The sequence below is a fragment of the Salmo salar genome, chromosome ssa15 (assembly GCF_905237065.1).
Source record: "Salmo salar chromosome ssa15, Ssal_v3.1, whole genome shotgun sequence".
Taxonomy (NCBI): domain Eukaryota; kingdom Metazoa; phylum Chordata; class Actinopteri; order Salmoniformes; family Salmonidae; genus Salmo; species Salmo salar.
Genome location: NC_059456.1, coordinates 45,858,544 through 45,876,573, shown reverse-complemented (window position 1 = coordinate 45,876,573; position 18,030 = coordinate 45,858,544). Strand labels below are relative to the sequence as shown.

Genomic DNA, 18,030 nt, shown 5'->3' with positions numbered 1-18,030 from the left:
GTTGGAGTTGCACGAAGCGAATTTCTGTTTGAAAAAGCTAGCCTTGGCGTTTCTAACTGCCTGTGTGTATTGGTTTCTAACTTCCCTAAAAAGTTGCATATCGCGGGGGCAGTTCGATGCTAATGCAGAACGCCACAGGATATTTTTGTGTTGGTTAAGGGCAGTCAGGTCTGGGGAGAACCAAGGGCTATATCTGTTCCTGGTTCTAAATTTCTTGAAAGGGGCATGCTTATTTAAGATGGAGAGGAAGGCATTTAAAAAAAATAACCAGGCATCCTCTACTGACGGGATGAGGTCAATATCCTTCCAGGATACCAGGGCCAGGTCGAATAGAAAATATATATATAAATAATATATACTAGGCGGTATCAGAGGAAGGCACAAAAAATTGTCAAAGACTCCAGTCACCCAAGTCATAGACTGTTCTCTCTGCTATCGCACGGCAAGTGGTACTGGAGCTACAAGTCTAGGACCAAAAGGCTCCTTAACAGCTTCTACCCCAAGTCATAAGCCTGCTGAACAATTAATCAAATGGCCACCCAGACTATTTACATTGACATGCCCCCCCCCCCCTTTGTTTTTACACTGCTGCTACTTGCTGTTTATTACCCCTACCTACATGTACAAAATAATTAGACTAACCTGTACCCCCGCACATTGACTCGGTACCGGTACCCCCCGTAGCCTCATTCTTTTTATTGAGTTGGAGCATGTGACAAATAAAATGTGATTTGATTTGAAGATCAACAATTTAAAGAATTATGGAAAAGAATGTTGGGTCGGCCCCCTTGTTCCAATTTTCGCCTAAAATTACATATCCAAATCTAACTACCTGTAGCTCAGGCCCTGAAGCGAGAATATGCATTATCTTGGTACCATTTGAAAGGAAACACTTTGTGGAACTGTGAAAGGAATGTAGGAGAATATAACACATTAGACCAGGTAAAAGATAATACAAAGAAAAAAACAACCGTTTTTTTGTATTTTTTTTGTGCCATCATCTATGAAATGCAAGAGAAAGGACATAATGTATTATTCCAGCCCATGTGCAATTTAGATTTTGGCCACTAAATGGCAGCAGTGAATGTGCAACGTTTTAGACTGATCCAATGAACCATTGCATTTCTGTTCCAAATTTTGTATCAAGACTGCCCAAATGTGCCTAATTTGTTTAGTAATAACTTTTCATGTTCAAAACTGTGCACTCTCCTCAAACAATAGCATGGTATTCTTTCACTGTAATAGCTACTGTAAATTTGACAGTGCAGTTAGATTAACAATAATTTAAGATTTCTGCCAATATCAGATATGTCTATGTCCTGGGAAATGTTCTTGTTACTTACAACCTCATGCTAATCGCATTAGCCTACATTAGCTCAAACATTGATACAGATGGCTTATTCATCACAAAACCATTTGATGTTGCCAGTTATTTTAATGATTACTTCATTGGCAAAGTGGGCAAACTTAGGCAGGAAATACCAACAACGAACAGTGAGCCATTGTATTCATGCATAAAAAACAAATAATTAAAGAAAAGCATTGCGAGTTTAGATTTTGTAAAGTTAGTGTGGGAGAGGTGGATCAATTATTGTTATCGATCAATAATGACAAACCTCCTGGCATTGACAACTTAGATGGAAAGCTACAGGTCGATGGCACAGTCCCAGGGGCGATGAAGAGGAAGACAGGTGGCGTGGGTCTTGGTGAATACCTCCCGCAGGTCCTGGTATACCTCCGGGATGTTGGGCTGAAGGGCAACCACAGGATGGGGAAGCAGGTCCTCCGTCATTCGGGTGACCAGTCTGATTTTCATCCACGGCCTTGAGATGGTGGGGTTATGGTGTTGAGGCCAAGAATCTTGTGAACTGGTGCAATGGTGATGAAGAAGGGGATGTTCTCCTGATGAATGGACTCCACGGTGAGGGTGAGTGGTTGGGTGATGTGTATGATGGTTCCGGATCTTAGTGGCCCGATTATTGAGGGCTTGAACCAGGAAAGGAGAGGAGAGTGGGTATGAGATGATGTTAAGAGAGGAGGCAAGGGTCTGGTCAATGGCACCGGAATCCATTAACGCTGTAGACACTGTACATGAGGGACAATAGTGTGATGGACACCAAAAGACTTTAGCAGAATGTGATGAAGATGGAATACTCACTCCTGCCCCAGGAGGTGGAAGATCACGTGACCGTCTCTCTGCTCTTGTGGATCCCGGATCAGGAAGTGTCGGACACCACTGAAGCTGGTGCCCTCCTTGACCACAATACAGACAGAGCCCCAGCTGTCTCCATCTGCGTTGCTCCGCCGTGGGGAGGCATGTGACCCCTACCTCCATGGGTTCAGGCTCTGATCCAGAGTGTTCATTGAGGGAGGGAGGGAAGCAATGAGGGTACCGACGCTCCCGAAGTAGTTTATCTAGACGGATGGCCATCGCAATGAGTGAGTCCAAGGAGAAGTTGTCGTCTCGACAGGCCAGTTCCGTCTGGACCTCCTCGCGCAGACCTCTTCTGAATAGTGTACGAAGTGCCGGCTCGTTCCATCCGCTGGATGCTGCTACTGTCTGGAAGGTGAGCACTACTCGGCAGCTGTCTGGTCCCACTGCCTTAATTGGAGTAGGCGCTCACCCCCTTCTCAGACCTCCGGAGGATGATCAAAGTTGCATTTGAACAGAGCCATGAACCCCTCATGAATCTAGCTCCTCTCCTCTCTCCCAGTAATAGTACCAAAAGATTCAAAGGTCATTTTCTCAAAAGTAAGTTTACAAGTTTATCAACTTTCAAAGCAAAATTACTTTCCCATTGTTCCTTAACTGTAGTGTATGATATGCCATTTTGTAACTCTGAATCTCTATTTTTATCCAACGTAAGAAAAGAACACAATTTCAAATGTTTCTACATATGACCAATTTGAGCCAGTCGACTTACACACAGCTCTGACACACACGCTTACCCCACCAGACATGCCAGCAGGGGTCTTTTCACAGGCCCCAAATCCAGAACAAATTCAAGAAAGCGTACAGTATTAAATAGAGTCATTATTGCATGGAACTCAGTTCCATCTCATATTGCTCAAATAAACAGCAAACCTGGTTTAAAAAAACAGATGAAACAACACCTCACGGCACTACGCCTCACCCCTATTTGACCTAGATAGTTTGTGTGTATGTATTGATATGTAAGCTAAGTGTGCTTTTAAAAAAATTAAGAAGTTCTGTCCTTGAGCTTTTCATGTCTATTAAAGTTCTGTATTATGTCATGTTTCATGTTTTGTGTGGACCCCAGGAAGAGTAGCTGGTGCTTTTCAACAGCTAATGGGGATCCTAATAAAATACCAAAACCCAGTAGTGCATGCCGGAAGATATGGGCACCTGCTAAAAGTCCCGGCCCAATGCTGATATGCTGAGTGCCTCACATTGTTACAATATGAGAAGGTGTATTGATGAACCACCGCCACTTCTATAAGCATGAGTGTAAGTTGATAATGTGACATTCCTCAATCAAGCATGGCGCGCTGAGTGCCAGATACAAACATTTGCTGATGTGTTTAGATGAAATAATATGTATGCTTGTATGTAGAACTCAAGCACGCATGCTGTAAAACTACTTAAGTAAAAATACTTTAAAGTACTACTTAAGTACTTTACACCACTGGCTACCTACCTACCAATTAGCCATGATGTAAACCAATGAACAGCAGACTATGAGCCTGAAAATCCCCCAAAAGTACATGGATTGGAAGCATCCATAGTAAAACCTGTCCTCGAGGTTCAACTGGGGTCAACAACCACAGATAATGAGATTTTGAGATCAGGCACTGTTTCAACAACCATAGTAAAAATGTTACGCCTCAATCACACCGACAGTGTCATTGCGCAAAATGGTACGCATTATCATCTGGATATGTGTGCAACCGAAGTTCAACATTCACCTTCTGCTACCATTTCTGTCAAGCATTCTATGCATACAGTTTGATGCATACGTTCGATAAATCCAATGTATGCACCACACAGAACGCACTTCAACTGCCTTTGCAATGCAATGGTGCAAGGCAAACGCAGCGTTCCATTGGAAATGAATGTACTTCTGGGGTACCAAAATGTAAAGACGCTGTCAGTGTGATCAAGGCGTTTTGAAACTGTGTGCTAACCAAGAACACACAGGTGCCAGATTAACCTTGCATACAAGCAGTAAAGGAACCAATGTGGTGAAACCCATTGCTGGGTGGCCTTAATATGCAAAGAGGTAGTGACTGTGGGACCAACTATTGTTTATTGGGTAGGATGTTTGAAGCTTGCATAGAGAAGCATTTCCCAGAATCAATTCAGGCAAGGTGTAACCCGGTTCTTAAAACTGAAACTCCACCTGTAACAATGAACACATTTATTAGAATGATGATATGAAAAACAGGAAATGATGCTACATGCAACATATGTCACAACGTCCACAGAAGGTGGCGCCTCTCCTCGGTCGGGCGGTGCTCGGCGGTTGTCGTCGCCGGCCTACTAGCTGCCACCGATCTGTGTTTCAGTGTCTGTTAGCCTGTTAGGGCTAGGGGGCAGCATTTGCACGTCTGGATAAAAAAAATGTACCCGATTTAATCTGGTTACTAATCCTACCCAGTAACTAGAATATGCATATACTTATTATATATGGATAGAAAACACTCTAAAGTTTCTAAAACTGTTTGAATGGTGTCTGTGAGTATAACAGAACTCATTTGTCAGGCAAAACCCTGAGACATTTTCTGACAGGAAGTGGATACCTGATGTGTTGTATTGACTTTAAACCTATCCCATTGAAAAACACAGGGGCTGAGGAATATTTTGGCACTTCCTATTGCTTCCACTAGATGTCACCAGCCTTTACAAAGTGTTTTGAGTCTTCTGGAGGGAGATCTGACCGAACAAGAGCCATGGAACGATGATGTCCCATTAGACACCTGGCGCGCGAGTTCATGTTGGGTACCCTCGTTCCAATACGTTATAAAAGAGTATGCATTCGTCCACCTTGAATATTATTCATGTTCTGGTTAAAAAGGCCCTAATGATTTATGCTATACAACGTTTGACATGTTTGAACGAACGGAAATATTTTTTTCCCCTCGTTCATGACGAGAAGTCCGGCTGGCTTAGATCATGTGCTAACAAGACGGAGATTTTTGGACATAAATGATGAGCTTTTTTGAACAAAACTACATTCGTTATGGACCTGTGATACCTGGAAGTGACATCTGATGAAGAGAATCAAAGGTAATGGATTATTTACATAGTATTTTCGATTTTAGATCTCCCCAACATGACGTCTAGTCTGTATCGCAACGCCGTATTTTTCTGGGCGCAGTGCTCAGATTATTGCAAAGTGTGATTTCCCAGTAAGGTTATTTTTAAATCTGGCAAGTTGATTGCGTTCAAGAGATGTAAATCTATAATTCTTTAAATGACAATATAATATTTTACCAATGTTTTCTAATTTTAATTATTTAATTTGTGACGCTGACTTGACTGCCGGTTATTGGAGGGAAACGATTTCCTCAACATCAATGCCATAGTAAAACGCTGTTTTTGGATATAAATATGAACTTGATAGAACTAAAAATGCATGCATTGTCTAACATAATGTCCTAGGAGTGTCATCTGATGGAGATTGTAAAAGGTTAGTGCATCATTTTAGCTGGTTTTATGGTTTTGGTGACCCTGTCTTTGACTTGACAAAACATTACACACAACTCTTGTAAATGTACTGTCCTAACATACTCTAAATTTATGCTTTCGCCGTAAAACCTTTTTGAAATCGTAAAACGTGGTTAGATTAAGGAGATGTTTATCTTTCAAATGGTGTAAAATAGTTGTATTTTTGAAAAATTTGAATTTTGACATTTATTTGGATTCAAATTTGCCGCTCTTGAAATGCACCTGCTGTTGATGGAGTGCACCACGGGTGGCACGCTAGCGTCCCACCTAGCCCATAGAGGTTAGTTATGTCTGTTTTTTGATTGCACCTGTTTCGTGTTTGTCATTAGTGGGGGGGTATTTAGTCTGTCTGTGTTTAGTTAGGATTCGTGCGGGATTGTTCTTTGTTACGTGTGGTAGAGGTGGTGTTGGTTTTATGTCGTTGGTTTACTACTTATTGTCTAGGCATTAGGGTTGCCGGGCTGCGCCCCGTCTGCCTTTTTGAGCGGAGCTTCCTTTAGTCGTTTGACTGTTGTGCTCCCAGCCTTATATGGATTTTGCCCTTGGATTTATTAAATCACGTTTGTTCCAACGGACCTCAGTCTCCTGCGCTTGACTCACCCTTAAACTGTTCTATCCGCCCGTGCCAACATAACTGAAGCTAAAAGCCACAGTTCTTATTTTATATATTATTGGCCACCCTGCCACTTGGTTTGCTGCTTGGAGGCTGGAGAATAAATCCATTATTCAAGATGGAACTGACTGCAAGGACTGACTCGACATATCAAGTTATTGCAGAACAGGTTCATAGCAAGTCCTATATTGCACTAATAGTTCCTTAAAACAAACTCACCTTTATACATGCATACATATCAATAATATATTTATAATGCATTACATAACAGGTAACTTAGGAAGTGTTAGCAAACTTGTTTGTGTCTCCCAAGTTGACACGAGACATTCCTGAAATACTTCAAGATGGTATTTCTGTTACGCCTGCTCCCGCTCCCCCTCTCTGGCGCTCGAGGGTGCCAGGCTGCCCTACATTACGCACACCTGTCACCATCATTACGCGCAGCTGAGTAATATTGGACTCACCTGGACTCCATTACTTTGTTGATTGCCCCTCTATAGCTGTCTGTTCTTCAGTTGGTTACCCGTGTCAGCATTATTGTCGTTATGTTGTTTTGTTCCCCTTGTCCAGACGCTGTTCTTGGTTTGGTTTGATGTCCGTTTTCCAGTAAATGTTCACTCCCTGAACTTGCTTCTTGTCTCCAGCGTTGATCCTTACAATTTCGAATAGTGTTTAGTAGAGCTGTGCATTTCTAAGACTTCATCTGAAATATAATAAGGGATAATGGTTGACATCCATGTTTGAAAGTTTACTTCAAAGAAAATATCAATATGATGTACAAGATGAGGTTATGTAAGTTGTTTTGGTGAGTTGGTCAAAGGTCAGCTTGGCCTGAAGGCTTCCCCTCATTCTTGTCCCCACACCTCTTTCACATTATGTCATAAGCACACACAGACACACAAAAGAAACTCATTTTCAGATACTCAACCTTGTTTATTTTTTCCAAATACAAACAGACTGTACATTTTCTACAAGTTCACAATCAACATCAAAACTATAACTTAATTTCATATTACATGGTTTGAACACCAGATATATACAGCCTGATGCACGTCGACTCTGACCTCAACTACTGTAGTAGATCAAATAAAATAATTTACTTTTTAAACAATGTTAAGACTTTGTTTATACAGTGTTTGTTTTAGTTTTTAGACATTGTATGGCTGTGCTTTAAGCAAGCACTGGTGATAGCATTTAGCATTGCATGAGTCATAATAAATCTGTCAAATCTGCAGTATCCATCAATAATTTTACTTCGGTCTATTTGTTAAGTTTAAATAAGACACTGAAATAGCTCCACTCGCCTGTGGCAACCAACCAACCTACAGAATACAAATAACTATATCACAATTATAAAACAGATGGTTCCGTATTGATAATTCCATCTGATTGCCCAAGAAGCGTTCCAAGCTGTGCTTCATTCTCCGATGCGGTCACATCTACGAAGCAATTTCACTTTCTTTTAGTGTAAAAAAGATCTCACTGCACAGGGTAAACATTAATTCAGTAGGCCATAAGAGTCAGTGTGGCTGTTGCTAACCAAACCCAAGGATTCTTTCTACACTCTTAGAAAAAAGGGTTCCAAAATGGTTCTTCGGATGTCCCCATAGGATAATCTCTTTTGGTTCCAGGTAGAACACTTTTGGGTTACAGGTAAAACCCTCTGTAGAAAAGGTTCTACATGGAACCAAAAGGGTTCTTCCTGCAACCAAAAAGGGTTCTTTAAAGGGTTCTGCTATGGGGACAGCCGGGGAACCCTTTAAGGTTTGAGATAGAAAAAAGGTGCTAAGAGTGTACCTCTAAAATATTAAATGTATACATACAATTTACAATAGGTTCATTAAAATGTTACTCTTGCCACTTTGCAACTGGGCAAAGATACATTCCCTCTTCATCTCAGCTGGTTTATACAATATACATTTTATTTTTTTATTGGAGACGATTCATGGAATCAACAAATGAAAAATACATTTTAGACATTCAGTCAATCTCCCTTTTATAGTTAAGGAACTTGATTAGTATTGGTGGGAGGGGCAGGGTGTCGATGTGCCTCAGTCTGGGGATTCCAACCTGCTGACGGATCTTCAGCCTACACAGCTGCATCAGTGAATATGGTGGCACTGAAAGAAAGTGCAAAGAAGTTGCTTATTAAAGGGACTGTGCGATTGGAGAGCAACATATTTATCTGGTTAACACACATGAGAACAGTCAAGGTCACAAGTATGCAACAGTACAAAAATAGGGGCATAACCTTGGAAAATAGATACTCATGTGCAACCTTACATAATGCAGACATATCCCATTGACACCCATGCATAATTTACATGAAACTTTGCGATACATGCTTATTTCTCAAGGTAATTGACCCTAAGTGAACACAGACCCTAATGATTATATAATGGTAAATGAAATACTCCAAGCTCTGTTAATAGTAGAGATCGCTGGCATAAGCTCACTTACTTGCTTTCACCTTGATCCCTGCCCAGTCATGGTTGCTATCCAGGTGCTCGATCAGCCGGGAGCAGAGTTTCACATGGCCAACATAATCCAGGAGCGTGTCTATGATGGGTCCAGCCCAGCAGCTTATTGTCGGATCGTTGATCGTCTCACAGAACTGAAAACAAATTGGATACGGGTATAAGGGTATTGAGCTGAGATGGAATTGGAAACGAATAGACCAGCAAACTGTCTGTATTGCATATTAACCCAACCTACCTGGATGCACATGTTGATTGGAGCTTCGTCCTCATCGTTAGCGTAGCGCAAAGTTTCGGCGAAGTCTCTGCCCCTACTTAAAGTTTGCAGGGGTGGGTGTGGCTTGCTGCCATATGTGCAGTCGAAACAGGAAAGGGCATCGCAGCCATTGTCCATCAGATACTTTAGGATTTGCGAATACTTCATACCGAGCATGACCACTGCCGGGAAGGAGCAGGGGTGTGTGAGGATGGACGCGTTCATGTTAGCTCCATGCTCCACCAGCACTGTGATAATTTCCATGCAACCCCGCCTCACAGCGATAAGAAGAGGGTTGAACATGTCAAGGTTGGGGTTAGCGCCGGCCTCCAGAAGCATTTCGGAGGCCTCTAGGTTGTTGTTGGCGACAGCGAAGTAGAGCGCTGTGCTGCGACGGTCCTCATACATTTTGGATCGGTCTTCTGCCAGCTGGAGATTGACGTCATATCCTCCCTTGATAAGCACTTCTAGAATCCAGTCCCTGTTGTGCTCAGCAGCCAGGTGGAGGGGACTGATGCCACTGCATTGAACTTTGGCCTTACTTGTGGCAGGGATCAGCATGGATACAATGCTACAAAAGGGAAGCAAAGAGATCACTTCTCACACTTAATGATTTTTTTTTTCAAAGAGAAACCAATGCTTTGAATTAACAAATCAATCAATTCACTGCACTCACTCAAAATGTCCTTTCTGGACAGCAACATGAAGAGGCAGGAGGCCAGACTTGGTTGTTCGGTTTGCATCTGCTTTCTGAGATAGAAGCAGTTCCACAACTTCCTTGTGACCATTCTTACTTGCCTCGTACAAGGGTGTTGCCCCATCACATGCCTGGCAGTTCATATCAACCCCTACAATACACAGGAGAATAGTCAAAATGAATACAATGTTGAAATACTGGAAAAGTGGCAACACTGTAACACCACCAGCAAAAGATCGTCTGGATGCTTAATTGTTATTTTTGAATCTATTCATGGCGTTGTAAGGAATGGAATACTTTCTTCAAGATATAGGCATCCGATACTAGGAAACCCAATAGGATTTGGACATAGAAGTCATTTTCAGGTTCAGTTTGGGTTGTAGGATTTCATTGTCATGCCATTGGGACTATTTAATGGATCAACAATTGTATGTGTTCACCACAGACACTGTGCTGTTCAAAGTCATAAAGGGTCATGCATTCCCAAAAGTGTATTCAATAAGGGCTTGTCATGCATGACCTGTTGCATGACTTTGGACATTATTGACATGATTTGAGGATGGATAAAGTGATATTGCTTATTTAATATAATCAATTCAAATAATCTTGAAGTTGGTTGTCAAAATTCAAAAACCTTACCTTTGCTAATCAGGAAAGACAACACCTCCACTCTCCCGTTCTGTGCTGCCGTAAAGAAAGGGTCTATCCCGTAGATATTGGCTGCATTAAGCTTGGCACCGGCATTCAACAACATCTGGCAAATTTCCACGTTATCATGCCCGGCTGCTTCATGGAGAGGTGTCATACCCTGAACGCAAGCCTTGTGCACTGAGGCTCCATACTTTAGGAGGTGGTCTACAATCTCTGCATTGGGCTTCCCACAAGCTGAAAATGGAATGTGAGAAACAACACACATAACTTTGGTTGGATTTTGCTGTTTGTAAAATATAAGCTGATTGTATAACAGTGGTGGACTTCGTCAGTATGACCATTAACCTAGCTTGAGACCTCGAGACTTGTGTTCGCCCCAGAGCTAACACAGAGTTGAGTCATACAGACAACCTGGCTGCGTTTCATATCACACTGTTCACTATTGAACTTCTTGACAGAACAGCTTTGAAATCAGTTATTTACCTTTCAAGAGTGGTGTTTCTCCGTCATTATTGGCAATGTTGGGATTTGCACCTCTGTCTAGAAGGCACTCCACACAATTCACATGGTGAAAGATGGCAGCCAAAAGAAGTGGGGTCTGATTAAATGTACCACATGTGTTCACTATCCCAGGATGGGCTGTGGGAAAGATAACAGTCCCAAGCAAGTTAAAAACAATCAGCATGTACTGATAAAGGGTCTTCCTTAGATTCAGGAGAACTGTGTGTATAAAATAGAAACCATTCTCAATTACACTTTTCTTTGTTTCACCCTCACCTCTTAATATAATCTTGAGGCATTCTTCTTGACCATAATATGCAGCTTCGTGTAGAGAAATCCATCCATCCTCATTTGGTACAAAGAGACTCTTTGGATTGCATTTCACTATTTCTTTTAAGGCCTTTAAATCACCATTCTCAATCACAGGCACCAGGGGTCTCACATCTCTAAGGCATAGACAAAGATTAAGGGGAAAATGGTCATACAATTTGGGCAAGATAAAAAATGAAAGTGCCTTTGAATGGGGTATGGTAGTAGGTGCTAGGAGCACCGGTTTGTGTCAACAACTGCAACGCTGCTGGGTTTTTCATACTCAACAGTTTCCTGTGTGTATCTTAAATGGTCCACCACCCATAGGATATCCAGCCAACTTTTGTGCAAAGCATTGGAGTCAACATGGGCTAGCGTCCCTGTGGAAAGCTTTCGACACTGTGTAGAGTCCATGACGAATTGAGGCTGTTCTGCGGGCAAAAGAGGGGATGCAACTCAATGTTAGAAAGGTGTTCCTAATGTTTGGTATAGTCAGTGTACACTGAGTGTACAAAATATTAGGAACACCTTCCTAATATTGAGTTGCACCCTCTTTTATCAGAACAGCCTCAATTCGTCGGAACATGGACTCTACACTCAAACCGGTGCGCTTGGCACCTACTACCATACCCTGTTCAAAGGCACTTAAATCTTTTGTCTTTCCCATTCACCCTCTGAATGGCACAACATACACAATCCATGTCTCAATTGTCTGAATTTTAGAGCAAAACGGAGAACACCATCGTGTTCGTGAGAGTCTCCCCTTTCCATAGTTTGTAGGTCAAACCGTTCAGACGCTACAGATATTTTTGTGAGAAGACGAATTTTCGTGAATGTCTCATGGTGTGACAAACACCGCTCTAACTCTCCCACCTTTCGCCGCAGATGCGGAAGTGCAACACTGGCGGATGCGGTGGATTGAGACGCATTCCAATGCAAAAACACTGATATCTCTACCTTAAACTGCTGGGATGTTTTTGTTATGTAACTTAGATTGACGCGCCGGTGTGTCAATCGACTCTAGGGGGTTAAAAGGTACACACACAGGAAACTGTTGAGTATGAAAAACATCAAAAAGGGATCATAGCTTTCCCCTGGATTCCCCTGGTCAGGCTATGTCATGGAAAAAGCAGATGTTTCTAAAGTTTTGTACACTCAGTGTATATCATGTCATGTAAACATTAGCCGCATCAGGAGACACACTTGTGGAACCCCTGTGTTACTGCTGTCCCTGTTAGAGAGAGCTGTCACCCACCATCTGATTTCTACTGTATGTTTGGCATTTTGGAATTATAATAAACCTGCTGTATTTATACTCATCCTATCTGGCATACATATTGTCAAAATAAGACAAAGGGTTGACAGACTCACATAATATGGTCTGCTAAAGGTGGGTTTGCACGTGAGGGGTTTGGAGGTGGGTTGGCTGGGTTCGGGTTGGCTCTGGGAAAGTCATACATGTGCCTTGTTGCAGAGGGGAGCCTGACCCCGGTCATAACTTGGTTGGTGGTAAATTGGTTTGGCTGGTAATTGGGTTGCCAATACACAGGTGGGGACGATTGAATGGCGTTAATAGAGTTGTGGTCCTCAGTGAGGCTGCGTTCAACGGCCAGCTGCATCAGCTCCTCATCTGACAAGGCGCTGTAAGGACTGTAGTCATCAAGACCTCTAGGGGTGCCCATCCTTCCAGGCATGGACACGCTGGCCACAGCCATGGTTGATCTATTTGCAAGGAAACAAAAGTCATGACAATGAAATTCACTAAAACTGAACTTCACTTTTAAAACACAATTCAGTATGCAACCAAAACCACTAACAGCACGTGCATGTCAAAGTAAAACTGCTAAAACAAATTTTTTATATTTATATATGAAAGTCAAGACTGTGAGACGTGTACTGCATGTGCTATTGCCAAAGAGGTAATTCAAAACATTTTTGAGTTTAAAGATTGCGGATAAAACCTTTTGCAAAGTTAGTGTTGTGGACATAGTGTGGATACCAACATGTTTCAAGCAGACCACCATAGTCCCTGTGCCCAAGAAAGCGAAGGTAACCTGCCTAAATGACTACCGCCCGTAGCACTCACAACTGTAGCCATGAAGTGCTTTGAAAGGCTGGTCATGGCTCACATCAACACCATTATCCCAGAAACCCTAGACCCACTCCTATTCTGCATACCACCGTAACAGATCCACAGATGATGCAATCTCAATCCCACTCCACACTGCCCTTTCCCACCTGGACAAAAGGAACACCTATGTGATAATTCTGTTCATTGATTACAGCTCAGCGTTCAACACTATAGTGCCCTCAAAGCTCATCAATAAGCTAAGGACCCTGGGAATAAACACCTCCCTCTGCAACTGGATCCTGGACATCCTGACGGGCCGCCCCCAGGTGGTAAGGGTAGGTAACAACACATCCGCGACGCTGATCCTCATCACAGGGGCCCCTCAGGGGTGCGTGCTCAGTCCCCTCCTGTACTCCCTGTTCACTCATGACTGCACGGTCAGGCACGACTCCAACACCATTATTAAGTTTGCAGATAACACAACAGTGGTAGGCCTGATCACCAACAATGACGAGACAGCCTTTTGGGAGGAGGTCAGAGACCTGGCCATGTGGTTCCAGGACAACAACCTCTCCCTCAATGTGATCAAGACAAAGGAGATGATTGTGGACTACAGGGAAAAGAGGACCGAGCACACCTCCATTCTTATTGATGGGGCTGTAGTGTAGCAGGCTGAGAGTTTCAAATTCCTTAGTGTCCACATCACTAACAAACTAACATGGTCCAAGCACACCAAGACAGTCATGAAGAGGGCACGACCAAACCTATTCCCCCTCAGGAGACTGAAAAGATTTGGCATGGTCCTCAGATCCTCAGAGGTTTCTACAGCTGCACCATTGAGGGCATCCTGACTGGTTGCATCACTGCCTGGTATGGCAACTGGTATGGCAACTACCCTACAGAGGGTAGTGCGTACGGCCCAAGCTTCCTGCCATCCAGAACCTCTATACCAGGCGGTGTCAGAGGAAGGCCCTAAAAATTGTCAGACTCCAGCCACCCTAGTCATAAACTGTTCTCTCTACTACCGCATGGCAAGCGGTACCGGAGCGCCAAGTCTAAGTCCAAGAGGCTTCTAAACAGTTTCTACCCCCAAGCCATAAGACTCTACAGGTTGGAAGAATTGCCCCCCCTCTCTTTTACACCGCTGCTACTCTCTGTTGTTATCATCTATGCATAGTCACTTTAATAACTCTACCTACATGTGCATATTACCTCAACTAACCGGTGCCCCCACAAATTGACTCTGTACTGGTAGCCCCCTGTATATAGTCTCGCTATGTTATTTTACTGCTGCTCTTTAATTACTTGTTACTTTTCTTTGTAAAAGTAACTTTTCTTTTTTAAATGTAAGAATTTTACGGTCTACACCAAATGTATTCGGCGCATGTGACAAATAAGATTTTATTTAACTAGCTGTTAAAAAGCAGCCAATGACTGGAACAAACTGCTGTCACGTCCTGACCAGTAAAGGGGTTATTTGTTATTATAGTTTGGTCAGGACGTGGCAGGGGGTATTTGTTTTATATGGTTTTGAGTGTGTGTTTATGTAGAGGGGTGTTTGATTGATGTATTCCGGGGTTTTGGTCATTGTTCTATGTTTGTATATTTCTATGTCTATTCTAGGGTGTTTAGATCTTTGTTTAAGTAATTGTGATTGGGGCCTTCAATTGGAGGCAGCTGTGTATCGTTGCCTCTGATTGAAGGTCCTATAATTAGGAGTATGTTTGTTTTGGGGATTGTGGGAGGTTGTTCTATGCACTGCTGTATTTAGCCTGCAAGACTGTTAGTTTGTTCGGTTCTTGTTTTGCTTTTTAAGTGTTCACAAATAAAGTTAAGATGAGCACTTGACCCGCTGCGCCTTGGTCCATTCACTACGACAAACGTGACACTAGCACTAACACAATTTTACAGAAGAGTATTAGGGCCAGGTGAAGAGAAAAAATTAACTTTATTCACAAAATTAAATATTGGCTTAATTTAAAAAAATATATTTCAACTTTGTTCTCAATTTCAACTATTTCAAGCATTTTGAGTTTTTGAAAGTACTATCTGTGCAATAAATAAAATCACATCACTGCTTATTTATCTCTTCACTTGGCCCTAATATTCTTCCGTACATTTAACTTACCACCAAGCTCTTGATAAGTGTTAGTGCTGGGATTTACCAAAAATCATCACATCATACAATAGTAATCCTATATCAAACCGACGGGAGGGTAATTTAGCCAAAAGAGTAATTGAGAAGAAAGATTTGATTTTAAGCTGTACATCATTTCTCTACTTAGTCTCCTATGACAACAAAAACATAACTAATGGAGAAGAATGTCCTTAGTTTTTGGTTATGATAGAGTAAGACAGCTGTACCAATCGCATTACATCATATTCCTCCAAATTAGTTAATAATTTCATAAATTAAAATGAGAGAATCTTAGACTGCATACCACATGCTTAGGTTGATTCATGGCATGTCTTGATGTGATTTCTCTACAGTAACTATGCTAGTATACAATTATAAACAGTAATTTAACCATTAATTTCCACAAAGTCATTGTTTTGTGTACCATTGTTTTTTGGATCTGCAATTACAGCTTAATAATGACATTTTAGCTGGTGACCAAAGTAAACACAATCATGTGGCTAAAGGCAACTTAGTGTAAAGTGCAATTAATGAAAGCATGCATGCTGTCCCTATAAAGCTGAGTAATAACATGGCTGTTAGCATAAGCATAAAGTAAGGTGGCTGAAGGCAACTTGAGTAAGGTTAAAGGAATACAAACCCTACTGGCAAGCTATACCTACTTTGTAGCGTCTGCAGTGTGCAGTCAAAACACTTTAACAGTAGACTAGCAGTTATCAGATTGCAGTCCTCGTGAAGGGATGAGGATTTGAAAATGTCTTGCACTCTGTGTTGTCCTCCAGGCGAATGAAGAAAAAGCAGCAGCTCAATGTTAATGACATATTCCAAAGGGGGTCTTGATTTCATTCTTTGAAAAGCTGACCCTTGATGGCAAACTTTGCTTCCATGTATAGCTCAGAATAGGAATGCCCTACTTCAGATATGGCACGGTTGATGCTGACACTTAAAGTGCCTAGAGAACGGGGGAAACCAAACATAAACTTGTCCCAGGTTACTCCCAAGGCTGTAAATTTTAATTTTTTTATATATTTTTATTTCACATTTACAACAACACAGAGTTACACATGGAATAAACAAACATACAGTCAATAATACAATAGAAAAATAATACAATAAATAGGCCAAAGTGGCGAGATAATTACAATATAGCAATTAAACACTGGAGTGATAGATGTGCAAGTAGAGATACTGGGGTGCAAAGGAGCAAAATAAATAACAGTATGGGGATGAGGTAGTTGGATGGGCTATTTACAGATGAGTTATGTACAGGTGCAGTGATCTGTGAGCTGCTCTGACAGCTGGTGCTTAAAGCTAGTGAGGGAGATATGAGTCTCCAGCTTCAGTGAGTTTTGCAGTTGTCACGGTTGTCGTAAGGATCAGACCAAAACGCAGCGGGAATATGTATACTCATCTTCTTTTTATTTTGAAGAAGGAGGATGTCACGTCCTGACCAGTATAGGGGTTATTTGTATTTGTAGGTTAGTCAGGTTGTGGCAGAGGGTATTTGTTTCATGTGGTTCGGGGGTTATGTGTATTGTGTAGGGGTGTTTGATTTATTATTTCCGGGTTTTGGTTTATGTTCTATGTTTTGTATTTCTAGGTTCATTCTAGTTCTTTGTATTTCTATGTCTAGGTAATTGGGTGTTGGACTCTCAATTGGAGGCAGGTGTTTTCTGTTGCCTCTGATTGAGAGTCCTATATATAGGTATGTGTTTTGTTTGTAGTTTGTGGGTAGTTGTATTTCGCACTGCTGTGAGTATTAGCCTGTGAAACTGTCGGTCTGGCGTTCTTTGTTTTCCTGTTATTTAATAAATTATAATGATGAACATGCAACCCGCTGCGCCTTGGTCCTCTCTACCCAACGACAGCCATTACAGAGGAACAAAAAAATACATATACAAAAAAACAGTCCTGTCAGGTGCACAAACACTAAACAACTACCCACAAAATCCCATAGAAAACCACCCCTCTTAAATAGGACCTTCAATTAGAAGCAACGAGGAGCAGCTGCTTCCAATTGAAGGTCAACCCCATTAACTAAACATAGAAAGACTACAACAAACAGAACATTAACCCCGAAACACATAAAACAAACACCCCTCTTACATAAGAACATAGCCCAACAAACCCCAAAACACTCTAAACAAACACGTCCTGACCAAACTACAATAACAAATAACCCCTTTACTGGGCAGGACGTGACAGCAGTTCGTTCCAGTCATTGGCAGCAGAGAATTGGAAGGAAAGGCGGCCGAAGGAGGAATTGGCTTTGGGGTGACCAGTGAAATATACCTGCTGGAGCGCGTGCTACGGGTGGATGCTGCTATGGTGACCAGTGAGCTAAGGCAGGACTTTACTTAGCAAAGACTTATAGATGACCTGGAGCCAGTGGGTTTGGCGATGAATAGGAAGCGAGGGCCAGCCAACGAGAGCAGACACATCGCAGTGGTGGGTAGTATACAGTGAGGGTAAAAAGTATTTGATCCCCTGCTGATTTTGTACGTTTGCCCACTGACAAAAAAATGATCAGTCTATAATTTTAATGGTAGGTTTATTTGAACAGTGAGAGACATAATAACAACAACAAAACATCCAGAAAAACGCATGTCAAAAATGTTATAAATTGATT

At 41.9% G+C, this 18,030-nt stretch overlaps 1 protein-coding gene across 1 annotated transcript; it reads right to left on the bottom strand.

The window, feature by feature from the left end:
* Positions 1-7,214: 7,214 nt before the first annotated feature.
* Positions 7,215-16,298, bottom strand: LOC106571697 (ankyrin repeat and SOCS box protein 2). The gene is made up of 9 exons (XM_014145074.2): positions 16,064-16,298; positions 12,565-12,915; positions 11,161-11,330; positions 10,867-11,022; positions 10,372-10,617; positions 9,712-9,883; positions 9,018-9,606; positions 8,763-8,916; positions 7,215-8,422 (listed from the first exon to the last, which is right to left on the bottom strand). Exons 2-9 carry the CDS (start codon positions 12,906-12,908, stop codon positions 8,283-8,285), a joined length of 1,971 nt encoding a protein of 656 aa, XP_014000549.1. The 5' UTR covers positions 12,909-12,915; positions 16,064-16,298; the 3' UTR covers positions 7,215-8,282.
* Between the last annotated feature and the right edge of the window lie 1,732 nt (positions 16,299-18,030).